We start from the raw sequence: 27318 nt of genomic DNA, 5'->3' as shown, positions 1-27318 counted from the left end.
TTGTAGCATATGCTGCAGGATCACAGGGCAAGGCTATCACAAAGCAGACTATATCCAAATGGATAGGACACTGTATTTGTTACTGCTACACACAGCATGGAAAATCAGTCCCTAATAACATTAGACCACATTCCACCAGGGCAGCAGCCACTTCAGCAGCCTTCCTCAGAGGAGTACCTGCCAAGGAAATTTTGGAGGCTACAACTTGGAGTTCAGTGCATACCTTCACCAAGCATTACCACTTGCCTCTTTACTCTACTCTTCTCTAAATCCAGAGCAGGATTTGCCACTGCAGTTCTGCAGGGGCTCATAGCCAATCCTAACTCTTTATAGACCAGCCACCCAATCTTAGCTTTGGTATTCTACCCAAGTGTAATGACTGCAGCAGTGTAACACGATGAACATAGTACAGTTTTGTACCTACCGTAAATGTAGATGTTCGAGTGTTCACACTGCTGCAGTCCAGGTTACCCTCCCTCCATCCCCTCTGAACTAGCTGGACTTATCTATGCCTTTCTATCCTATACAACCTTTGTGGTGTATTTGCTTGTATCTGAAGGTATTGTTTTTATTTCATATGTATATTTTTTTGTAGCAATATGTATTGCCTACCTACTTGGGGACACCTGACATCTGGGGCAGGAAAAACTGAAGAAAATGGCGTCAGATGTATCTTGTATACCCTTGGCGCACTGACGTCAGGGAAGAGGCGACAGCAGCAGACGCCGGACCAAGACTTTGGAACTCTGGCAGACTGCGGGACCACCTGACTGCAGGATAACCCAAGTGTAATGACTGCAGCAGTGTGAACACTCTAACATCGGCATTTATGGTAGGTACAAAACTGTACTTTACTTGTGCTCCTAGGAGGAACATTTGCCATTCATGCAAAAGACTGTATGTCCATTACTCAGGACCGATGGGTCCTAAACATTGTATCCCAGGGTACAAATTCTACTTCCATTCACTGCCAACCCCAAGAGGGTTTCCAGACCTTCCTCCAAACCAGTGGGCAGAGGCTCAAAAGCAAGTACTTTCCCTGCTCAATATCAGAGCTATTCAACCTGTTCCATTAGAACAAAGGGATCAGGGTTTCTACTCCAGACTTTTCCTGGCGCCCAATCCTGGATCTTTCTGTTAACAACACCTTTCTGATGATCCCAAAATTCATTATGCTTACCCTGCAACAGCTTCTCCCTATGCTAGTCAAGGATGCCTGGTTAGTCACTCTAGACTTAAAAGAAGCTTATCTGCACATACCCATAATGGAGTCCTGCAGGAAATGTCTACGTTTCAGGGCAGGCTGTATGCACCATCAGTTCTCTGCACTTCCCTTTGGCTTATCTACTGTGCCGAGAGTTTTCGCAAAGTGCCTGGCTCAAGCCATTGCATACTGCAGGCAGAGAAATATCCAAATCTTCCCATACTTGGAAGACTGCCTGATTCAGGCGGACAGTCAGGACTTGCTACTTCAGCACCTGGCTTTTGTAAAAAGCCTTCTCACTTCATTGGGTTACACCATCAACAAAAAGAAATCATAACTGGTACCCAGTCAAAAGATTGTATTCCTGGGAGCAAGCATGGACACAACTTCCCAGATGACATTTCTCACTTTAGAAAAACAGGCATGTCTGACAAACTACTTCAAACAAATAGCTACCAGAACCCTGCTTTCTGCAAGAAAAACATTGCAAGCCCTAGGATTCTTAGCCTCATGTATTCTGCTAATTCCATATGCAAGACTGCATATGAGGAAACATCAATGGTACTTAAAAAAAAAGGTATATTTGGTGTAAACATTCTCAGGACCTGGAAACACTCATTCCTATCATACCTTGTCTAGGGGCAGAGTTCCTTTGGTGGACAGAAGCATGCAACCACAACAAGGGACTACCTTTCAGGCAAACTCCTCGTTGCCCAAACCCTGGCAACAGATTCATCAGACCATGCATGGGGAGCTCACATGGCAGGCATATGCATTCAGTGCCACTGGAGCCCAGCCCAGATTCGCCTGCACATCAATTGAAAAGAGATGCTAGTTGTACAGAATGCTCTGACAGCCTTCAAATATCTAATCTTTCCAGGACAACTGCTTATAAAAACAGACACCACCACATTTATGTGGTACTTAAACAAGCAGGGGGGTACCCATTCTTACCCACTCTGAAGGTTAGCCATGGCCCTGTGGAACACAGCCTTGGGCAACCAAGTACATCTAGAAGCTCAATTCCTGCCAGGCAAACAAAATTCATTGGCAGACGACTTAAGCAGAAATCTCCTAGATCCACACGAGTGGAAATTGGAGCCCAGTACCTTCAACCTTCTGATCCAGAGGTGGGGACACTGGAGGTGGACCTCTTTGCCTCCCCTGACAACCACCAGTTGAGCAAGTACTGCACCAGGAACCCTCACAGCAAGGCCTGGAAGGTGGATGCCCCATCCTTTCAATGGGAAAACCTATCAATTTATGCCTTCCCCCCTCTGCCCCTTCTCTCAAGAGTACTTCTCAAATTTAAAACAGGACAGGCTAAGGGCAATTCTTATTGCCCCAGACCGGCCACGCCAGCACTGGTACCCACTCTTATGCAGCCTGACAGTGCCACCCTGGTACCTTCACCAGACTCCTAACCTGCTGTCTCAGCAGCAGGGACAGATTTTGCATCCACAACTACAAACCCAAAACCTTGCAGCCTGGCTTATGCCTTGAATACCCCATCAGCAACCCTTGGCAAACAAGTGCTGGAAGTTATTCTTGAAGCCACAAGGCCTAGTACTAGAAAATCCTATGCTGAAAAGTGAAAAAGATACTGTTTTTGGAATCCATCTCAAGGGAAGGACCCAGCAGCGCCCTCCTTACCTCTAATCCTGGATTTACCTAGCAGAGTTACTCCACAGAGGCCTATCCTTCTACTCCATTAAGATTCATGCCTCTACCATCTCAGCTCATAATACTGAGCTACCTCTGTTTTCTCACCCTCTCATCAAATGGTTCCTGAGAGGAGCTAACAACTTAAGGCCACCTAGGAGAGCACCCACCCCTGCTCACGCTTCCCCCTTTTGAACCTGCTGCCTCAGCAGAGTTAAAATTCCTCTCTTGTTAATCAGCCTTGCTTTTAGCACTAACATCAGCAAGAAGAGTGTCTGGGTTACAGGCACTGATGGCTGTGGAACCCTTCATTATCTTTCATGCTGACAGTGTCCCTGAGGACCAACCCATCCTTTATGCCTAAGGTGTGGTGTCCAGTGTGGCTCTAAACCAATCTATCCATTTGCCAGCCTTCTTACCTAATCCTCAGAATAAAGGGGAAAGGATCATGCACTCCTTGGATGTGCACAGACTGCTCAGGTTCTACCTTGACGGGACTAAGCCTTTCAGAAAATCTGACCAGCTGCTAGTCAGCTTTGCTACAGGGATAGAGAGAGTAAGGCCATTTCAAAACAAACCATTTCCAAGTGGATAGCACACTGCATCCATTTCTGCTACAAGCACCATGGAAAACCTACCCCACAGGGGATCAGATCACATTCCTGTAGGGCTATTTCCACCTCTACAGCATTCCTCAGGGGAGTCCCTGGAGATTTTCTTTGTTTCACTGTTGCAGTCATAACATTTTGGGTCATCTGCCTGCAGGTAGCCCTCAGCCGGCCTGAATACCGGAGTCTTTGGATTTCTGCGTCGGATGCTGTTGCTTCTTCCTTGACGTCAGGTCGTTGGGGGTATAAAACATGCAGCCAATGCCATTACATCAGTCTTTCTTGCTGTGTGGTGCCCGAAGCAGAAGCAGTTCACAAGTGCCGGTCGGCCGACTCCTGAATTTTTCGTTTTAGAGTTTCAGAACTGAAGTCTTCAAAAAAGCTAAGTACCCCATTGGGGATCCTTTTTCTTGCTCTAACCGATGTCCGTAAAAGTTGTGCCTTGTTCATCGCCCAAATTTTTCGTCTAGCTATTTTTTCAGCTAATTATTTTCGTACTCGTTCTGTGTACTCTGAAATGGCTTCATCAAGCCATCCGACTACCGATCTTCCGAAAAAACATAGGGATAAAGACAGAGACAGACCGCATAGGTCTAAAACTGCTGATGATACATCCATTAAGCTAGTCGCCAGTCCGCCGGTACTCAGTGAAGCACTTTCACAGCCCCTGGTGCTTCTGATTTCGCAGGCCTCTACTGCAACCCATTCGGAGTCCGGTATGCCACGAGATGCTTCTTCGACTATGGAACATGCAGATGTCTGTACCTTGGATGGGTCTGGAACCGCTGTGTGTGCGCCGGCTTCTGAGGGTGTATTCAGGCCTACAGACATTCATATTAAACTGACGCGATCGTTTTCATCCAGGCCAAAAACTCGCACTACGCCTAGAAAAATGACGACCAAACCGCAGGCTTGGGCCCATATGCCTAAAAAAAAAAAACAAATGCTTAGAATAGCTGAAGACCTTGTTACTCTAATTAGGGGAAGCCAGCCTTTCCCCCTCTGAGACCTAGAACTGATTTTCTTTCTGATTCTTCTGATCAGGAATCTGATATTTCTGCTCCTTCTGATTTAACCAGGATTTGCCCTTCTCTACTTATGAGGATTCTGATGCGGAGGATTCCATTTCCTCTGCTTCCCCTTCAGAAGATTTTTCTTTTGGTGAAACCTTGCACACTCTCTTAAGGAGCATATTCACTGGGAAAGCCAGGATTACTCTGAGCCCAAAAAGAGACTTGGGGAACTCTGTCTCTCTGTCTCTCTGTCTCTCTGTCTCTCTGTCTCTGTCTCTCTGTCTCTGTCTCTCTGTCTCTCTGTCTCTCTGTCTCTCTGTCTCTCTGTCTCTCTGTCTCTGTCTCTCTGTCTCTCTGTCTCTCTGTCTCTCTGTCTCTGTCTCTCTGTCTCTCTGTCTCTCTGTCTCTCTGTCTCTCTGTCTCTCTGTCTCTCTGTCACACCCTCTCTGGTTTCAAAATTCAAAATGCTAACTCTTCAGCAGCTTCTTCCTATGCTAGCCAAGGATACCTGGCTGGCAACCCTAGACTTAAAGGAAGCTTACCTGCACATCCCAATAAGAGGATCCTGCCGACAATACCTACGTTTCAGGGCGGGCACCATGCACTTTCAATTCTCTGCACTTCCCTTTGGCTTATCTATTGCGTGCAGGGTGTTCACAAAGTGTCTATCTCCAGCCATTTCATTTTGCAGGCAGAGAAATATTCAAATTTACCCATACTCTGACAGTCGTCAGATTCGGGCAGAAAGCCAGGACTTGCTATTACAACACCTGGCATTTGTAAAGAAACTTCTAACCTCACTGGACTACACCATCAACGAAAATAAATCTCACCTAGTACCCTGCCAACAGATTGTATTCCTTGGAGCAAGCTTGAACACAACTTCCCAGATGGCATTCCTCACTCCGGAGAAACAAGTCTATTTGACAACCTACTTCAAACTATTGGCCACAAAACCCCAGCTATCTGCAAGGAAAGTACTGCAAGCTCTGGGGTTCATGGCCTCTTGCATTCTACTAATTTCATATGCAAGACTGCATATGAGGAAACTCCACTGGTATCTAAAATGCCTATGGTGTCAGCATTCTCAGGACCTGGAAAGAATGATTTATGTCATTCCTTGTATAAAGACAGAGTTCCCCTGGTGGGCAGAGGCCTGCTACCACAACAAGGGACTCTTTCACTCTGCCCCCTGCCGCCCAAACCCTAACAGACGCATCAGACTATGCATGGGGGGGCTCGCATGGCAGAGCAGTGCATTCAGGGCAAATGGAACCCGAGACAGATGCACCTGCATATCAATCAAAAAGAAATGTTAGCTGTACAGAATGCTTTGACAACCTTCAAAGACTGTATCCTTCCAGGACAACTATTGGTAAAGACAGACAGCACCATAATTATGTGGTACATTAGCAGGGGGGAACCCACTCGTACCTGCTCTGCAGACTAGCCATGGCTCTGTGGGACACAGCCTTGAGCTACCAAGTACACCTACAAGCATAATTCCTGCCAGGCAAACTAAAGTCACTGGCAGACGACTTAAGCAGAAATCTTATGGACCCACATGAATGGAAACTAGAAACCAAAATATTCAACTTCTTGAACAAATGGGGACTCCAGAGGTAGACCTGTTTGCCTCCCCTCAGAACTACCAGTTGAACAAATTCTGCACAAGAACACCACACAGTAAAGCTTGGAAAGTGGATGCCCTGTCCTTTACCTGGCAAAGACTCTCGGTTTATGCCTTTCCCACGCTGCCTCTCCTCTCGAAGGTTCTACTAAAGATCAAACCGGACAAGCCGGGAACAATACTGATTGCACCAGACTGGCCATGCCAGCACTGGTACCCCCTCTTGCGCAGTATGATACTGCTACAACCATGGCACCTGCCTCAGATCCCTTCCCTGCTGTCCCAGCAGGCTGGCCAGATTCTGCACCCTCAGCTTCAAACCCTGAACCTTGCAGCCTGGCTAATTCCTTGAGGTCTCCCCTGGCATCCCTCAGTAAGCAGGTAATGGATGTCATTCGGGAGGCAAGGAGGCGTAGTACTAGAAAATTCTATGCTGAAAAGTGGAAAAGATACTGATGTTCTTCATCTCACATTGCTGCAGTCCTTACACTTGGGTAGTCCGCTGTCCTCGGTCGGCCCGAATATCAAAGTATAAGGCTGACGTCGGTCAAGGCGCATTTGACTGACATCAGGACGTCAGGGTACAAATGCGCATGACCGACGTCATATCCTCAGTCTTTTTTGCCGCATGGTCCGATGCAGAAGCAGTATTGCAAGTGCCGGTTGGCGTTCTGAAATTTTTCGTTTTCGGAGTTTCAGACCGAGTCAAAGTTGGCTAAGTACCCCGTTGGGGAATATTTTAGTTTTTTCTTGTCTCAGTGGTTTACCGGATGTCAGAAAAAGTGAATAATTGTATTTCTTGTGGGAAACAGATACCGCATAGAGACTATCATACTTTGTGTATTCCTTGTTTAGGGCCTGAGCACGACGTTGTTGGGTGTCGCTCTTGTGCTAGATTTAATAAGCGCACTATAAAGAGAAGACTAGATTGTGCCAGGTTAGTCTTTGGGAAGCGGTGCAATTATAAAAAGCCGTCGGATGCTCCGACGCCCGCTTCTTCAAAGAAGCGCAAGGACAAAGCAGTGAAGCCTAGGTTAGAAGAACCGTCCGTTCCGGACGCCGGTTCTTTAGAGGTGTCGGTGGAGCCGGTGGTTCCACCGGAGGTTTCTTTGGGATCCCAGGGAGAGACCTTGTTGTTGCAGGATGTGGCCTCTCAGGAGGCAGGTCAGGCTGATGGGGCTTCTCAGGTTACTATACTCCCCTCCCTGCCTAGGGTTGTTAGGCCTTCTCCTTCTGTTTCCAAGGCTTCTCCTAGAGGCAGGCCAGGTTTAGCTTCAGTTGGTGTCACCCCTAGTTCTTCTGGAACTGTGCCCAAGAAGCATATGCTTAAAATGGCAGAAGATTTAATTACTCTGATTAGGGGTTCTTTGCCTCCTCCTGATAAGAGGCCTAGGGTGGAGCCTGAGCTAGGGAGTTTTGAGCAGGCTTCGGATGTTTCGGAGTCTTCGGCTGAAGACTTGCAGGAGTACTCTCCTTATTCTGATTCTGATGTGGATGATTCTACTCCTTCTGCTTCTCCTCCTGAGGATTTTTCCTTTTCAGAAACTCTTCATTCCATGAGGGAGCATTTTAAGTGGGAAGGTCAGGACTTCTCTGATTCCAGGAAAAGGCTTAGGGAATTTTTGTTTTTACCCCAGCATAGGCCTTTGGCTATACCTCCTGTTTTGGATGTAGTGGAAGATGTTTTACAGAGGCTTCTCTTAATCCTGATTCTTTGCCTCCTGCTCCTGTTAAACCGGATAGGTATTACAGGGTGCCTGAAGTTCATAAGTATCTTTTTAAGAGTCCTAGGGCAGACCCAGAAACTGTTAGCCAGGGGCCTAAAGGTGTTAAGGCTTCTGTTGTCAAGAATCCGGTTCCTGCAGATAAAGAAGCCAGGGCCTTGGATAGATGGGGAAAGAAAGTTTATACTTCTTCCACTCTAGCTATGAGGGCTTTGAATTGCCAGTTTCACATGTTAAAATTCCAAAACTATCTCCTTTCACAGTTGAAGTCTAAGGTTGATGCTCTGGCGGAAGGTATTGATTGTAAAGAGTTACAAGATTTAGTACATGTTTCTGAACAGGTGGGTAAGCATTCTTTGCAATGTGGTTTTGATGCTGTACAGGCCTCGTCTAGGGTGGCTGCCACTGGGTCAGTTCTTCGCAGGCACGCCTGGCTGAGGGATCAAAATTTATCTGACCATGTTAAAACAAGGATTTTAGATGCTCCTTTACAATCTGATGTGTTGTTTGGTTCTCCTGTTGAGGCAGTTTTAAAGAAAATGGAAGACAAGGCTAAGTCTATGCAGACTGTTAAAGATTTTTTGCAGGTTCAGCCTCCAAAGTTTAGTAGAAATTGGCCTGCTAAAGGGTGGACGTATCCTTCTTATGATTCCCAGTCTAGGGGTAGATCTAGACATGGTAGGGGCAGAGCTCAGGGCTCTTTCAGGCCTAGAACAGGGAGTTCACCTGCACAGTCTTCAGGTGAGGGCAGGGGTCAGTCCTTTCGTAAACAGACCCAATGACCTACCTTTTCAGCTGCCAGAGCCTTCTCATCTGGCAGCACCTTTGGGAGGAAGGTTGGCACTTTTCAAAGAAAATTGGAGTTTACTTACCCAAGACAGATGGGTATTGGATATCATACACCAAGGTTACAGGTTTTATTTCCATACCTTGCCTCCTTTCAGAGGCATGCCAGACATTCCACCTCAACAAAGAATAGAGGCTCACAAGCAAATTTCTCTGTTACTTCAACTAGGGGCCATACAGCCGGTCCCTATGCCAGAAGTGGGCCTAGGATTTTATTCTCGCCTGTTCCTAGTACCAAAGAAGGGGAACACGTGGAGACCAATTTTGGATTTATCTATCCTCAACACTTATCTGGACATTCCCAAGTTCAAAATGTTGACGTTACAACAGCTTTTACCTCTGCTGGGCAAAGATCATTGGATGGTAACTTTGGATCTCAAGGAGGCTTACCTTCATGTTCCTATCAGACTAAGTTGCAGGAAGTATCTGCGTTTTCGAGCTGGGACTTCTCACTATCAGTTCTCTGCATTGCCCTTTGGCTTATCTACTGCGCCCAGAGTGTTCACGAAAGTTCTGGCTCCAGTGATAGCTTTCTTCAGGCTAAAAGGAATACAGATCTATCCTTATTTGGACGACTGCCTGATTCTGGCTCAAGGAAGGGAAGAGCTTCTTCATCATTTGGAATATGTGATAGCAGTGCTAAGATGCCTGGGGTATTCTGTGAACGAAATAAAGTCCAGTCTAGTACCCTCTCAGGACATGTGCTTTCTGGGTGTAAGACTGAATACAGCATCCCAGATGGCCTTTTTAACCCCGGACAAACAAAAGAGTCTTTCCCTTTACTTCCATCAACTATCTCATCAGTCCGGGCTGACTGCAAGGACAGTCCTTCAAGCCTTGGGGTTTATGGCATCTTGTATTCTGGTGCTTCCCAATGCCAAACTGCATATGAGGAAGCTACAATGGTATCTCAAAAATGTATGGACACAGCACTGCCAGGATCTGGACACTGTCATTCAAATAATACCTTGCATTCAAAAGGAATTTTTGTGGTGGGCTCAGGAATGTCACCTAAACAAGGGACTCTCTGTGCCAGAGGCGAGTCAGATTTTAACGACAGATGCCTCAGACAAAGCTTGGGGAGCTCATCTAAATGGAAAGTGGATACAAGACAAGTGGCCTGCCAGACTACAACATCTACATATCAACCTGAAGGAGATGTTAGCAGTCCAGTTTGCATTAATAGCTTTCAAGGATTTACTTCTTCCAGGGCAGGTGTTGATTCTAACAGACAACACAACTGTCATGTGGTACATCAACAAGCAAGGGGGAACACATTCTTATCCTCTATTTCAGGCAAGCAATGATTTTGTGGGAGACTGCTCTCAGTTTGCAGCTCAATCTTCAGGCAAGGTTTCTGCCAGGAGCACAGAACTCTTTAGCAGATGTGTTGAGTAGACGAATTATGGATCCCCACGAGTGGAAATTGGATCCTCATGTATTTCAGAAATTGACAGTGTCATGGGGAACTCCAGACATAGATCTGTTCGCTTCTCCACTAAACCATCAGCTGCCAAAGTTTTGCACAAAAAGGTTTCATCCCACAGCTTGGAAAGTGGATGCTCTTTCTTTCAATTGGAGCAATCTTCATGTGTATGCCTTTCCACCTCTGCCTCTCCTCTCAAAGGTACTTCTAAAGGTCAGACAGGACAAGCCAAGGATGATTTTAATAGCTCCAGATTGGCCTCTACAGCACTGGTACCCATTACTGAGAAGTCTGGTACGGAAGCCTCCATGGCCTTTGCCTTCGATTCCACACCTGTTGTCACAGGAGGACAGCCATTTGCTCAATGTCAAACTTCACTCTCTTCACCTAACAGCCTGGCATATTCTGTTTTGAATCATAGAGGGTCTCAACTTCCACAACAAGTTTTGTATGTGATTTTGGAAGCTAGAAGGCCTAGTACAAGGAAGGTGTACGCAGATAAATGGAAGAGATTTTTATTTTGGAGTGAGCCTAATTTAAGTGTGGCTCTTCAATATCTTACTGAGTTACTGGACAAAGGTTTGTCCTTCTCTTCTATTAAGGTTCATGCTGCAGCAATTTCAGCTCACTATGAATGTGACCCTCCATTGTTTTCTCATCCTTTGTTCAAGCAATTTCTTAGAGGGGCAAATAATATAAGACCCCCACGTAGAGCTCCTACTCCTGCTTGGGATCTCAATTTTGTGTTGGAGAAACTTACTCTACAACCTTTTGAGCCTGCAGCTACTTCTGAGTTGAAATATTTATCATGGAAGACTGCCTTTTGTTGGCCATTACCTCTGCAAGAAGGGTTTCTGAATTACAGGCCCTTATGGCGGTTGAGCCTTTCTTGATTTTCCATAAGGATAGGGTATCTTTGCGTACTGATCCTTCCTTTATGCCTAAGGTGGTTTCTAGTGTGGCTTTAAACCAAACTATTCATTTGCCTACTTTTTATGCAAATCCCCAAAATAAAGGGGAAAAGATTTTGCACACTTTAGATGTACACAGGCAATTGCGATATTATTTGGACAGAACTAAAGGGTTCAGGCAGTCTCAGCAGTTGTTTGTTTCTTTTGCTTTGAGTTCTCAGGGCAAGCCTGTGTCAAAACAAACTATTTCTAAGTGGATTGGGTTTTGCATTGCTTTCTGTTATTCCCATCATGGCAAGGAGATTCCAGCTGGGATTAGGCCTCATTCCACTAGGGCTACTGCCACTTCGACAGCCTTTTTGAGGGGAGTGGCAACCAGGGATATTTTGGAGGCAGCTACTTGGAGTTCAGTGCATACTTTCTCTAGGCATTATCACCTGCCACTTTACTCTAAATCCAGGGCTGGTTTTGCCACTGCTGTTTTGCAGGGCATTTTGGCAGCTCCTGCTTCCTTGTAGTTTGGCCATCCTCCCTTACCTCTGCTTTGGGATTCTACCCAAGTGTAAGGACTGCAGCAATGTGAGATGAAGAACATAGTACAGTTTTGTACCTACCATAAATGTAGATGTTCGAAGATCCACATTGCTGCAGTCCAATTTACCCTCCCTCCTTCCCCTCTGCAGTTAGAGGTGGTTGTGTGGGTTGGGTTGTAAATATTGTGTATATTGTATATATTGTACATATAATTAGTGCAAGGGTGGTTGGTTGGTTGTTTGCTGTCTTTTTTGGTTTTGACCTTTATTTTTAGGGTCTTCTGACATCTGGGGCAAGAAAAGACTGAGGATATGACGTCGGTCATGCGCATTTGTACCCTGACGTCCTGATGTCAGTCAAATGCGCCTTGACCGACGTCAGCCTTATACTTTGATATTCGGGCCGACCGAGGACAGCGGACTACCCAAGTGTAAGGACTGCAGCAATGTGGATCTTCGAACATCTACATTTATGGTAGGTACAAAACTGTACTTTCCTGGAGCCAGGCTCGGGGGATGGGTACTACGGTGCCCAGCATATCTCATATTGTACAGTACTTAACAGAAATGCTCCACAAGGGCCTATCCTTCTCGTCAATTAAAATTCATGCCTGTGCCATTTCAGCACATTGTAATACTGAGTCACCCCTCTTCTCTCACCCCTTGCTAAAGCAATCCCTTAGAGGGGCCAAAAATTTAAGACCCCCAGCAGATCTCCCACTCTAGCCTGGGACTTTAATTTTGTATTGGAAAAGCTCACTCTTCCCCCCTTTTGAACCAGGTGCTACAGCAGAGTTGAAATTCCTTTCTTGGAAAACAGCCTTCCTTCTAGCCATCACTTCAGCAAGAAGAGTGTCTGAATTATAGGCCCTCATGGCAGTGGAACCCTTCATTATCTTCCATGCGGACAGGCTTTCCCTCAGGACTAATCCTTCCTTTATGCCCAAGGTGGTGTCTACTCTGGCCCTAAATCAGTCCATTTGCCTACTTTTTTCCCTAATCCACAAAGCAAAGGGGAACGAACACTGCACTCTCTGGACGCGCACAGACATCTTGGCTTTAGTCCTGTCCAAATAGAATCTATCAGAAAATCTGAACAGCTGTTAGTTAGCTTTGCTGCAGGGGAAGAGGGGAAGGCCATTTCCAAGCAAACCATTTCCAAATGGATAGCCCATTTGCATTCATTTCTGCTACAAGCACCATGTAAAACCTACCCAACAGGGGATAAGATCACATTCCACCAGGGCTGCATCTACCTCTGCGGCATTTCTCAGAGGGATCCCTATCAGGGACATCCTAGAAGCTGTTACATGGAGCTCTTGTACATACCTTCACCAAGCATTACCACTTTCCTATCTTTTCTAAATCCAGAGCTGGATTTGCCACTGCAGTCTTGGAGGGATTAATAGCTTGCCCTAATGCTCTCTAACTTCCTCCTCCCTTTCTTAGTTTTGGGAATCGGCCCAAATGTGTTGACTGCAACAGTGAAACCTGAAGAACATAGTACAGTTGTGTACACTTACCAAATGTAGATGTTGGTGTATTCACTGTTGCAGTCCTGGTTACCCTCCCTCCAGCCCCCTGACTTCTCTTGGCTCTACCTCTCCTTGATGGTATATTTACTTTTTCTTGTGTATTTGCTTTTTTTGGGGGTTTACCATACCATTTAATTGCTTCCTATTGTGGGGGCGCCTGACATCTGGAGCAAGAAAAACTGATCTAATGGTGTCTGCTGCATGTTTTATACCCCTGACGTCAAGGAAGAAGTGACAGCATGTGACGCAGAAATCTGAAGACTCTGGTATTCAGGCCGGCTGAGGGCTACCTGCAGGCAAATAACCCAAATGTGTTGACTGCAACAGTGAATACTCTCAAACGTCTACATTTATGCTAAGTGTACACAACTGTACTTTCTGTACACGGCAAGGCCTACAAGCTAGCCCTAACACTTCTTGACTGCCTCCACCCTTCCTCAGCTTTGGGAATCGACCCAAGTGTGATGACGCAACAGTGAAACACAAAGAACATAGTATAGTTGTGTACACTTAACATAAATGTGGATGTTCCAAGTCTATTCACTGTTGCAGTCCTGGTTTCTCTTCCTCCAGTCCCCTGTTTTTTCTCTGTCTTTCTACCTCTCCTCTCTATGGCCATTCCTAATGGCATTGGTATTTACGTTTTACTGGTGGTGGTCCTCACCATATACCTGCTCCCTATTTGGGGAAGAAAAACTGATGTAATCATGTTGGCTGCCTTTTTTATACCCCCTGACGTCATGAAAGAAGCGACAGCATCCGATGCAGAAATACTAAGACTCTGGTATTTGGGCCAACTGATGTGATGACTGCAACAGTGAATACACTGTGACGTCTACATTTATGGCAAGTGTACACAACTGTACTTTATCCAGAGGGAAGCAAATTGTAAGAACCTTCCACTGTTGTTGGTAGGTCTTTATGCAGAGGAAGCATTTGACAGAGTAAGCTGGGAGTTTGAGCAGGGTAATGGAAGCATTTGCATTCCCTGGTACATTTGGAAGGTTGGTTAGTAGAATATGTGAAGGATCAGTGGCAAGAGTTAGTGGGTAGTTTGCTCAAACAGAAAAATCAGAGTAGAGGATCCGGGCAAGGGTGTTGTCTTTCCCCTTGTTGTTTGCATTATATTTAGAACCATTGACAAAATAAGGGAGTAAGGTAAAGTCCAGTTATCAGAAACGGTAGGCAGGTAATAGTAAATAGCAAACTATTTTTGTTATAATATACAAAGCTTTCAGGCCAGTTTCCTTCCTATGTGTGAAAATAAGGGACTAAGAAATTCAAGGATATAATTGGAGTGGTAGTCATGAAAAGTTGACTCAATTTACAGATTTTTTTTTTTTTATCTGACAGAACCAGGAAAGAACATCGCAGTGCTTTGGAACATTTTTTGAGACCATTTCAGATCTTTTGGCATACAAAATTTTAATGAAGCTACAACAAAGGCAATAGCTGTAAATTATGTACATACACATGAATAGGTTCAGCAATGTATGTATTTATGGGGATATGATGAAATGAAGTACTTAGGAGTATGGGTTAAAAAAATATTCTAGTGTAGCAGCTAAGGATATTTGGGAAAAGTAAACAGATGATAAACTGAGAAACTGGAAGCTTTGTTTTATGTATAGCAAGGTACAAGTAGCTAAAATGTTTGTCCCTTTAGTTTTATATGCAGGTCAGGCATATTTTTATCAACCAGAGGAGAAGTTGTGGATAGCAATTAATAAAGAGCTGATGGATTTAATCCAGGAGGGGAAGACTGCAAGTGTCAATTGGGATGAGATGATTCTTCAGTAGAACAAGGCGGTCTGGGATTAAGGCTCCTATACATAGCACAAACAGAATCCTACCGAGATTGGTCATTTCCACGTCTGTAAAAATTTTGAGTTGGAATATACATGTCTCAGTGTTGTTGTTTGTCTTTCGGCTTTTCCCGGTAGGGGGTCACCACAGCGGAACACCAGTCCTCGGTAGATTTTTATGAAATGCCGAGGTGCCAGCTCGATGCCCAACCTTCAAAGAAGGCACGCCCATTTACGCACACATCTTTCAAATGCTACCCAACCGCGGGGAGGGCCTGCAGACTCCACACAGAAGGCACTCCCAAACCCAGCTGAGAATTGAACAGGAGAACCTCTTGCTGTGAGGTAACAACGCTACCGCCGTACCACCGCGGTATATACAAATCTCAGTGTGTTGTGTTTAATTGTGCATAGCCAATTGATTGGAGGTTGTTGGGCAGTAGAAAGTGTCATTCTGCGATTTTCAGTTTTTATTTTTGGCAGGAGTATGTTTTTTCACCTTTATCGTTTCTGACCAAGGCAAACTTGCATTTATATAAAAGTAATCCAAAACATATTAATAAATCCACATTTATAAACATTTTACTTTATGTATATTGTTTTATACAGTATAATCAAACCTGCATTACAAGTTGTTCAGTTCCTGCTAGTTGTCAGTGTTTGATGGTGTTTTTATTGTAGTGATATTCAGTTTTTCAGCCTGCATTGAAAATGTAAGTTAAACGACTGTGTGGGTCAGTTCTGCCCGCATGTGAGAGTTACTTCTATACAATTGAGATGTCCTTATTTTATTTTTAATCCTAATCAAGGAATGGTTACATAATACATTTTGAGTTTGTTTTAAATAGTACTTCAATTCAGAGTAATGAGCAAAAAACAGCAGTTGTATTGTTTGAACATGCTTAGAAAGTTGCTAAAATAAGAGTTTAGCATTAGCGTGCATTTTTTGAATGACATGAAGTAAAACTTGAATGTCTGTCATTTAGTGACTTCAACCCTTAATGATTTCCTACAAAACAAAGTTTCATCATGAACAAACTAAACCAGAGACAAAATTGGGGATGTTCAGGCACAGTTGAGAGGTACTTTATTCACAGCTGTCAACGTCTTGGCTGTCAACGTCTTGGCACAAGAGTCGGGGGGGAGACGCAATGTGGAACAATGTCTCCAAAATCAGGGACAGATGTACAGTATTGCCGTTATGTTTTGCATCAGAATGAATTTTTTGCATCAGAATGAATTTTCTGAAGGATATGAAGTCTGAAACTAAAATGACTGTCCTCTTTAGTGATTGCAATTTGCCAGGACACCCCAAATTTCATGATGAACAGAACAGTCTAAAAATATGTGAAGCAAAATCGAGGAGAGTGGAGATGTGCAAGACGCACACCACCATGCATACCTGCACAAATATATTTTCCAACCAGAACGAGTAAGTATACTGCAAATACCTCATTAGAATGAGAAGGCCTCCGGATGTACAACTCATGGAAACATCCAGAATGAACATGCACATGTACTGATGTGCGACTTACCAGGAAGTCGTGAATTCTTTTAAAGTGACAAGGACATGGTTGCTGTGTTATGGACTGAATTTGAATATTAATTTTAAAACCGTATTTGGGCTTGCTTTGTTTTGCTGCAGGGCATACCATGGGCAGAATGCAGTGCTTTGGTGGGCCAGACTGTGGCCCATGGGCTGCCTGTTGGACAATCCTAGCTTTTAAATCTCCAACCCACAAGTTAATGAGGTGCGACAACCACTGAATAGTTACGTAGAAGCAAATGTGTGTGTGTGTGGGGGGGGGGGGTCAGTTTTTTAGGCATTAATAAAGTAAAATGTTTAATGATAAATTGAGTAAAGCATGCATTTTTACAGACGTAGAATATTTCTATACTCCTTTTCAGGCAAAAGGACAAAAAAGGGAAGGTGGTGACAGTGGTTTTATTTTGCAATTAGCTAAACTTTAGATTTTGCATAAAATTGCTGTTTTTTTTTTTCATTTTGTTTTATATTGTGAGTTACAGTGATGTGCTCATCTTTCCTGTATTTTTAGTTGTAATTGAGAGGCATTGGTTCCTCGTTACTGACAGATAAGGATGGGTAATTACAAAATGATCTTTGCTAACTTGTATTCAGTCCAGTGTTCAATAATTGGTACAAAGATCACACTTGTATTTCACTTTTGATAGTTCATTTTGTCCAGTTTGCTTGTTTCATCGGTCATTTAATTTTATGAAACTTGTACATCAGCATGGTATACTTGAGGTATTGGGCTTTAATGCGAAGATGAAGACTTCAGTTTGAATTTTTTTCATCTCCCACTTGAAATTCTGTGGTCCTGTGCAAATCACTACTACTAGCATTAAACACAGACACTGGAACACAGGTGTGGTATAATACCTTTTTATAGGACCAACATAGGTTTTGCAGTTATTCAAACTGGCATGAGCCCTTCATCAGGAGTTAAGTTAATGATAACTACTACAGTGCTTAAATATGCATGTGTAACTAAAAAGGGAAGTACATATTTTTTCCAATGGTCAATAAAAAGAAATCTTAAAATGCTAGTGTGAAAAACCTGTAGCTTAGGCCACACCTCACAGATAAACTGCACACTAGTTTTCCAGCTAGTAATTTAGAAGGTATGTTAGTGTGACTACCTGGCACTTTAACTTGACTAGCAGTAACCACTCAGTTTCATTTAACTGTTGGACAGAACATACACCCTTTGCTTCCATGTGACTAATTTTTAGTATAGAAAGTGTACATTGGCTAAATAGAGACTGGACTGTTTTCTGTTCTCTAGACAGGCACATCATATCACTGCTTGTTCTTTTTTGATAATTTCTTAGAGGATAGAACTTTCACATATGCAATTGTCATAAGGTTAATTGGATTGTTTCTAGCTTAATGGTTATTCTGTTTAATTTATACATGTATTGTTTAAATTTTCAGGTTTAGAGGGATGGGAGTCTAGGACAGTGATCTCTGACAGAGCTCATATTGGTAAGTATAGAAATGCAGGTAACATGACTATAAACAAGCTGCTTTTTATCACTGATATACCCAGATACCAGAGTTCCCCGTTTCTGCTCCTTCTGATGTTTGTAAAGTCCTTAAACTGTCTGAATACATTTTGCTTTAGGGAAACTTGATTAAGCTTCATATTTTTGTTTAATCTACTGCTAATATACACTGATGTACAAGCACATTTTATGTAAGTAAGCAGGTATCGTATCTGCCAAAAATTTGAGTCAAATGTCAGTCTGTATGGAGCAGCAGTAGTTTGACTCGCCTGTCTTGTGGTTGGGGGTATATTTGGTTCAGAAAAGCATCCCCATGGCAGCCAAGAGGTCTACTTCCAGTGCAGTAAGTTTAGGAATGCGTTGGCAGACCTAGCCAAAATTTTATACGGATGTCATTTCATGCTGGGCATGGTATGGGATTTTTGGTAGACAGAGAGAAAAAAGTATCCCAGTGCTATCAGAATGGCATATTACTGTCTTGCCTTTTCTACTGTTCACCACATCTTTGGATATTCCACTAGTGAGCATAAAAGAACCCCCCCCCCCCCCCCAAAAAAAAAAAAAATCATTCACTAAAATTTAACTGCTAGTACAGTTCATTCCAGTTTACTTTTTTGTGCGTTGCATTTCATTATTTTTGTCATTTACTTCTGAACTTATAACAGAAACCTAAGTAGCAAGATGTAGTGTAGTAGCTTTATCAAGTTTGGGCATGGACTGTATTTGTGTGTGGTTTTCTATTTATTTATTTTTTTTGTTTGTTTTTTTTTTTTTTAACTGGTATACAGCACCAATACACATGTACCTTTGTCAGACTCTGTCTGGGTGCACTGTATCGTTGGTTACTTGCTGAGTTGCACAGTGGGCAAATGGAGGCTGTTGGAATCGACCCTTAGATCAAAGGAAGCAGTTTAGCAGCTCGTAGCCTGCCTTTCCTGCGCTGATTACCAGATGCATGATGTTACTCATACTTATTGTCATTTGTCATAAGAGAGAAGCCTGAGGCACCTAAGACCTTGTTGTTTATTTATTTTTTTCATTTTTGATATGATGATTCCTGGCAAAAAATGGGTAATGTTCATGTTGTTGATGCTTCCTTACTACTTTACCAGTGTAATCTTATGACTGTGGTTTGTATTTCAGGGAGAGAGAGAATCATATGCATACTGATAGACATATTGTGGGATCCTGGAGAAAGTCCCCAACTACCCCCCCCCCCTCACCACCACCAAGTGCCATGGGATATTTTCGTGCATCTGAACTACAATCAGTGGAGACAGAGATGGTTTTTGCTTAAGATCTGAAGGACTGCAGTTTAGGAGTGTAGTACATCCACCTTCCACAACATGCTGCACTGCATTGAGTCTGTTTTGGAACATGAATTCATGCATGTAGTATGGGGTGGAATCTGCAAACTTCTTTTTTTTTTCTGTCATTGAGTAAAACAAATGAACTGTTCTGCTACTTCATACATCTAAGCTATTTGCTTCTAGGTTTAGTGAATTGTAATTCAAAGTGCAACTGTTGTAAAGCCATCCAGCATGGTAGCGTAGAGAGATGAAGCCTTGACTGTGGCTGTAGTGACCAGAGTTTGACTAAAGGCTCAGGCACTTGACTTTTTACCCCCTCCAGGGCAGGCATGTCCATCCTCTCAGCGCTGTCAAGTTGAAGCAGCCAATAGGAGGAAGGAGGTAGACCAGTACTCTGTGTGTTTGGGTAGTCTTTAACATGCAAGTGTACAGAATTGTGCACTTGCAGTGGCAAATGCATTGCGGGCTCCTATGGTGATGTGGTTTATATGTTCCTCCACTCACTGGCTGTGTTAAGTTAATAACTTGTTTGTCTTCTTTGCCCTGGCTGACTACAAGGAAGCAATTCATGGCTACCTGAATGACTGTTCTGTGAGATGTGCTCTCAATGGTGGATCTGGTGGTAGCTGTTACCACTAGGGAATGAATGGACTTTAGTTTGATTAGTGGAAGTTTAGTTGTTGGCAGGTGTAAATGCAGAGAAGGATAGGGGAAAAAAACAATTGATGTTCATGTTTCACTGTTGCGGTAATTACATTTGGGCTATCTGCCTGCAGGTAGCCCTCAGCCGGCCTGAATATCAGTCGTGGATTCCTGCATCGGATGCTGTCTCTTCTTCATGACGTTAGGTCGTCAGGGGTATAAAACATGCAGCTGATGCCATTACATCAGTCTTTCTTGCCACGCGGTGCCCGAAGCAGTTCGCAAGTGCCAGAGGGCCGACTCCTGAAATTTTCGTTTTCGAGTTTCAGAACCGAAGTCTTCAAAAAAGCTAAGTACCCCATTGGGGATCCTTTTTCTTGCTCTTAACCGATGTCCGTAAAAGTTAACAATTGTATTACCTGTGGATAGCAGATATCTCAAAGATTTTCATTCGTAGTGCATTCCTTGCTTAGGCCCAGACCACAACGTCCCTCGCAGTCGGTTTTGTGCCTTGTTCAACCCCCGGACTATTCATTGTCTGTTTTTTTTTGCAGGAAATTATTTTGGTACTCTGTTTAACTATCCAGAAAGCCATCCAACTACCGACATTCTGAAAAAACGTAAAGATAAAGACAGACCGCATAGATCCAAAGCTGCCGACTGCGCTTTAGTTAAGCTAGTTGCCAGTTCACCAGTACTCAGTGAGGCGCTTTCCCAGCCCTTTATACCTGCTACTTCAGATTCGCAGGCCTCTACTGAGACCCATTCGGAGTCTGGTGTGCCGTGAGATGCTTCGACTATGGAACCTGTGGATGCTTCTACCTTGGATGGGTCCGGAGCCGCTGTGCAGGCACCAGCTTCTGAAGGTGTATTCAGGCCTGCTAACTTTAATTTCAAACAGATGCCATCTTCTTCTTCAAGGCCTAAAACTCGACCCACGCCTAGAAAACTGACGTCCAAATGCATGGATAGGCCCATATGCCTAAAAAACAAATAAGAATGTCTGAAGACCTTATTACTTTAATTAGGGGAAGTCAGCCTTCACAGTCTGAGACCTAGAACTGATTTCTAGAACTGATTTTCTTTCCGATTTCTTCTGATCGGAATTTTGAAATTTCTCTTTCTTGATTACCAGGATTTGCCCTTATCTACCTATGAGGATTCTGATGCAGAGGATTCCATTCCCTCTGCTTCCCCTCCAGAAGATTTTTCTTTTGGTGAAACCTTGCACACACTCTTGGGGAGCATTTCCATTGGGAAAGCCAGGATTACTCTGACTCCAAAAAGAGGCTTAGGGAATTCTTACTCTTCCCTCAACACAGGCCTTTAGCTATCCCTCCTATCCTGGATATTGTAGATGATGCCTTCTTGGAATCCAGCCTGGCCCCAGACACTTTACCTCCAGCTCCCAGGAAGCCTGACTGGTATTAGAGTACCTGACTCTGACAAGTTCCTCTTCAAGAATCCTACTGCGGACCCAGAGGCCATTTCCCAAGGACCTAAAGGCATTAAGGCTACTACTACCAAAAACCCTACCCCCTCTGATAGAGATTCCAGGGCCTTGGACAGATGGGGTAAGAAGGCATACACTTCTGCTACTTTGGCCATTAGGGCCTTAAACTACCAGTTTCATATGTTAAAGTATCAGCAGCATATTATGGGACTACTTAAACAGAAAATGATGTTGATTCCAGACTGTGCTGAAAATAAAGAATTACAGGATTTAATGCATTCTGCTGAACAAGTTGGTAAACCTACTTTGCTATGTGGTTTTGACTCTAAGCATCTTGCAGGGCTGCTGTCACTGGGTCTGTACTTAGAAGGTATGCTTGGCTTAAGGAGCAAAATTTGCCAGATCATGTTAAAGTTAAATTACTGGATGTTCTCTTAAACCAAGATAGCCTGTTTGGCAACAAAGCAGAAGTTGTCCTTAAAAAGATGGAGGAAAAAGCTAAATCTATGCAAACTGTTAAAGATTTCCTGCAAGTACAGCCTCCCAGATTTAGTAGGCATTTGCCTTCTAAGAATTGGTCCTTTCCTGTCTCTTCCAGGCCTTCTCAGTCCAAACCCAGGAACAGCAGACCACTTAGGCTACAGTCTCCAGGTACTCACAGGCCTAAGCAGTGGGGGGGCTCCCACTTCCAAAGCTGGAAGTAGTAAGACACCCCTCTGTGGAAAAATGTCACAATGACTTAACCTTAAACCTTCCAAGCCCTGTTCAGCTGCCTGCTCCCTTAAGGGGGAAAGATCGCCCTGCATGCAGAAACTGGGAACTGATTACCTAGGACAAATTGGTTTTAAATATAGTTTTCCAAGGATACAGATGACACTTGCACACCTAACCAACCCCAAACGGTTGGCCAGACCTACCCCCAAATCAGTGGGCAGAAACCCAACAGCAAGCTCTCTCTCTTCTAAGTATCAGGGCTATTCAACCTTTCCAGCAGAGGAGAGGGGACAAGGTTTTTACTCAAGACTTTTCCTGGTACCCAGAAAAGACAGCTCTTAGCGTCCTATCCTGGACCTCTCTATTCTAAGCACCTTTTTGGTAATCATAGGATCTGAAGTAGGATATTCATTTGTCTGCAACCTGTGGGTTATGGATCCAACCGCATAGTTTTCCAGCTATGGATCCAAGCTCTCAGCTCCTCCTCACCCATAATGCCCTGCTCTACCCTCATGACCTCAGATCTTGTTTGGTAACTGGATGTGGATACATAGCTCTCAGCTAAGTAGACTATTTTCTTGTGTAAAATCAGAGAATTTTTGTTTCTTTAACAATTTTTGTGTGAAAGTAGTAGGTTTCCGTTAATATTGACTGTTTTAGTTTAATTTAAGTTTCAGTAGTAATTTTATTCCCTCCTCGCTGTGTGCATTAGAGTGTGTGTGAGGCCTGTGTGCTTTCTTTTATTGTTTAAGTTACTTTTCTGTAACTTTAGGTTAGTTATAGATTATGGCTGAACAGCCTAAGTCTATATTTTCAGTGGCCATAAGCTCTCACCACGTGATAGCCACACACTCGTGTGTTAGGTGTCTTGGGGTTGAACACCTCACATCTGGTTGTTCCATTTGTGCAGGGTTCAAGCTGGTCTTGGCGGGTCTTTACTCCTGTGGCTGCAGTTGTTCCCCTGTGGCACCCCTCCTGCTCCTGGGACTCAAACAGGAGAGAGAGGGATGCATCTAAGGGAGGGGGGAGAGGCACCTGGCGGGGCGGCGGGACCTGTGTTGGCCCGCCAGCCCGCAGCTTCTCCCCTTCTCTTCTGTCGGGTTCGTCTCCTCCTTCTCGCTCCGGTCCCCTGTGTGCTTCTCACGGGTCCTGAGGAGGCATTCCAGGCCTACCTCGGTAGCCTCGCCGAGATCTACCCATGGGATGCTGATCTGGACCGGATGATGAGAAGGTTCATCCAGGCCCAGATGCAGATGGTTCTCCGACCCGCTATCGGGGCAACTGGAGCCGAGCAGCAGCCCGGCCGGGGGTGGAGGCTCTGTTGAGGGTCTCCGGACCCGGCACTTGCCGGGCCCGTCCCCCGCTCCCTCTGCACTGGGCCAGGCTTCCACCATCCGGCCCTGGGACGTTGCTCCCATGGAGCAAATTGCTGTTTCGAGGACTCCTCTGACAGCCCCCTCTCACTGAAGACACGGACTTGGAGGAAGGGATGTCTCCGGAGACATCCACCGGACGAGTCCGTGTTCTTGGGAGGCATTCAGCGGGGGCGTCTACCTCTTGGTGTCCCCCTGCCCACCCCCTGGTGGACGACACCGGGGAGCCAATTCCCAAAAGACCTGATAGGATCCTTAGCCCGCCCGACAGGACCCATTGGAGTAAGCCCCGACAGGACCCGGTGGGTAAAGGGCCTCCTGTAGATGCCATGTTGATGGCGGCCACAAAGAGGGAACTGGCTCAGGAGAGTCCCTCAGTCCACCCACCGAGCAAGAGAGTCTCGATGATGGAGCGGATGTTCAGTTAGGAGGACAGAGTTCTGCACTCCACCAAAATGGCCACTCTTAGGTCAGTCTGGCTCCGCCACTGCATTTCTTTTGCCCCTTCAAGGCGCGTTTGCTTAACCCCTTTGATGGTTCTGCTCTGTTTGGCAAAGAGGCCCTATTCTAGGAACCAAGGGTCAGAAGAAGATGTGGTTCGAAGTCGCAGCAGTCCCAGCCTGCTCCGGACAACCAGTCCTTCCGTGGCAGAGGAGGACAGGGGACGCCGCCCTAGAGGCAGAGGGCCAGAAACTTCGGGTCCAGGGAACCTTTCTGACTGCTCTACTCTGGAGGCAGTCGGGACGTTGGGCACCTAGCGGCATGGGAGTCCATAACATCGGACCGCTGGGTTCTCCAAATCATATCCAGGGGATATCGCATTCCTTTCCTTTACCTTCCAAAGATGAAGTCCCTCCCTGGCCATCTGCTAGAGAAAAGAGCCATCCAGCCCGTTCCCCAGACCAGATCGGATCAGGGTTCTACTCCAGATTCTTTTAGTGCCAAAAGAACTAAGACCAATCCTAGACCTCTCTCTCTTGAATCTGGCAGTCCCCAAAGAAAATCCGAATGGTCACTCTACAATCTATTCTCCCCTTCTGGGAGAAGGCCACTGGATGTGCTCGATAGATCTCAGCGTAGGACGCAGACTACCACATCCTAATGGACAGGAGGTTTCTCCGCTCGGCTGGGAGCCAGTCACTACCAGTTCGGGTCCTTCCCTTTGGTCTCACCACAGCCCCAGGGTGTTTACCAAAGTACTAGCAGTGGTAGCGGCCCACCTGAGGCTTCAGGGGTGCAGGTCTTTCCCTACCTGGACGACTGGCAACAAGGCATCTACTTCTCTCGGCGCGAGACTCCTTTCTCCATCTTGCTCCATTTCTGGGCATCACAATAAATACAAACAAGTCCAACCTGGCACCCACTCAGCTCTTAGATTTCATAGGGGCCAGACTACAAAGGAGTTAGGTTGAGCCCTTCCTCACTGCGGACAGAGTTCTAAATCTGCAGCTCCAGGTGCGGGCCATTCTCCATTCATGTTCTGTTCCAGCGGAGTTGGTCCTGAGGGCTCTAGGGTCCATGGCTTCGTCGATAGCACTTCTTCCTCTTGCCAGGCTCAATATGCATTCTACAGTGGGCGCTCTTAGTACAGTGGTCATACCTTGCTCTCCCATGCATCATCCCATAGCGATCAGCAAGGCTTGCAAGCGGTCCCTCTTGTGGTGGCTCCACTCCCGGATCTCCAGAGGGTCGCCCATTTTCGGACAGTCCAAGGCACGTGGAGCGATTCAGAGACCTTACTGCATATCAATGTTCTAGAGATGAGAGCAGTGCTCTTAGCACTTCAGGACTTTCTTCCCTTGGGAACAATATTCAATCGGACAATATGTCTGTTGTCTGGTACATCAACAAGGGGAACAAGGTCTTACCCTCTTTGTCGAGAGGCCATGAGAGTTTGGGAATGGGCAACCTCTCCAACATCCTAGCGGACAAGCTCAGTCGCACCATTCTGACACCGTGGTCTCTCAATTGTCCCCTTCATGCGATCTTTTGCTTCTCCCTCAAACACCAAGTTTTTTTCTGTATGCCTATCCACCCTTGCCTCTGATGCTGCAAGTTCTTCAGAAAGCCTCTCGGGTGGGTTGCAGAATGATTCTCATTGCTCCATTCTGGCCTCGACAGATCTGGTTCCCCTTCCTAAGGTCTCACTCGGTGAATCCTCCTTGGATTCTAGATCCCATTCGGATCTGATATCCCATCCTTCCTGCATTCCTCCTCCGAACCTGGACAACCTGAAGTCCAGTTCCACTCTTGATAAGGACTCGGTATTTCTTCTCCGGTAAAGGCTATTTTAGTGGCGGCTCATAAACCATCCACTAGAAAGGTTTATTCCTCTCCCTGTAGTGCTTGATTTTCTAACCTCTCTCTTTAATGATGGTGCCAGCAGTTCCACAGTCAAAGTTCAACTGGCTATTTCTCACTATCACATTGGTCAAGAGTCTCTTCCTCTTATGTCAGCCAAATTGTGCAAAACTTTTCTTAAGGGTACTTTCCTTCTCAGGCCCCTATAAAGCAAGCAGTTCCTCCTTGGGACCTTTCTTTGGTCCTACAGGCCTTGACCGACCAAGGCTACAGTGGATCTCAAATTCTTGTCTTACAAGACAGCCTTTTGGTAGCCATTACATCAGCCAAGAGAGTTTCTGAACTTCAAGCTTTATCAGCTAAACCTCCTTACTTGGTTTTTATCCGGACCGTGTCTCCCTCAGGACCAACCCGTCCTTCCTTCCTAAAATCGCTTCTGAAGCAAACATCAATCAATCCATTAACCTCCCTGTTTTCTTCCCTAAGTATGAAAACAAAGGTGAATATAGGCTACACTCACTAGATGTTCACAGGCAACTAAGATTTTATCTCAACAGGACAGCTGGTCATAGGCAATCCGACCAGCTGTTTATTTCCTTTGCAAAATTCAATTTGGGCAAGCCAATTTCCAAAGTTTCTCTATCCCGCTGGATTTCACAGTGCATTTTATTGGCTTATCAAAAGCGTCAGAAGGGCCCGCACCGAGGGTGTTCATGCCCATTCAACCCGGTCAGTATCTACCTCGGCAGCCTTCAAGGCTAGGATTCCTCTAGATGATATTCATCTCATACATTTATTTCTCACTATAAGTTGGATCTTGCATCTAGGGTAGAGCATCCTTGAATATCCTTCCATGATGGCCCAAGATTCAGGTAGCTGGGGACTCTGTCCCACAGGTTGCAGACAAATGAATACCCTACTTCAGATTTAGAAGTTATGTACTCACCATAACGTTCCATCTGACTAGGTGTATTCATTTGGCCTTTCAGTTTCCTGCATATTACTTGTTACCCTTTTGAGGCTGAGGTCATGAGGGTAGAGCAGGGCATTATGGGTGAGGAGGAGCTGAGAGCTTGGATCCATAGCTGGAAAACTAGGATCCATAACCCACAGGTTGCAGACAAATGAATACACCTACTCAGATGGAACGTTATGGTGAGTACATAACTTCTAATTCATAGGTTTATACTAGGCTATCTGCCCCAAGGCATTTATAAGCCTAGCCCAAAGTTATGTGGCTTACGCCACCCCTTATGTTAGAAATAATGTGCCCATTAGTTTGTTGTGCCTCTGTCCAGCAGTGACACAGAGATGATTCCTGGGGTAAACCTACGATCTCCCATCCACCGGTCAAGATTTCTCTTGAACAGAGCCAGCGAGGTGCTGTGCCTCACATGGACCGGGATTTTATTCCACAGCATGGGGAGTCTCTGGGTGATGAATATATCCCTCCAGCACGTCCTATTTATATCCGTGCTAAGGTTTAAGTCACTTGCTCTAGTGGTTCTGGTGGATTTGTATTTTTTGAGGTGGAGCATGTCCATTAATTCCAGGTTGGTCATGGCCTTGTATGTCAGGCACAGGTCACCTCTGAGCAG

At 45.0% G+C, this 27318-nt stretch overlaps 1 protein-coding gene across 1 annotated transcript in view; it reads left to right on the top strand.

Annotated features, from left to right (window-relative positions):
• Nucleotides 1-27318, top strand: part of LOC122805472 (adenylosuccinate synthetase isozyme 2-like) — a 613428-nt gene that overhangs the window by 91504 nt on the left and 494606 nt on the right. The window contains exon 4 of the mRNA XM_044075655.1: nucleotides 17857-17907. Within this exon, the coding sequence (XP_043931590.1) occupies nucleotides 17857-17907 (51 nt within the window). The remainder of the gene's footprint in view (nucleotides 1-17856; nucleotides 17908-27318) is intronic.

This window comes from Protopterus annectens, chromosome 6.part1, assembly GCF_019279795.1.
Source record: "Protopterus annectens isolate FY-2018-M chromosome 6.part1, PAN1.0, whole genome shotgun sequence".
Lineage (NCBI taxonomy): Eukaryota > Metazoa > Chordata > Ceratodontiformes > Protopteridae > Protopterus > Protopterus annectens.
This window is presented reverse-complemented; position numbering and strand designations above follow the sequence as displayed.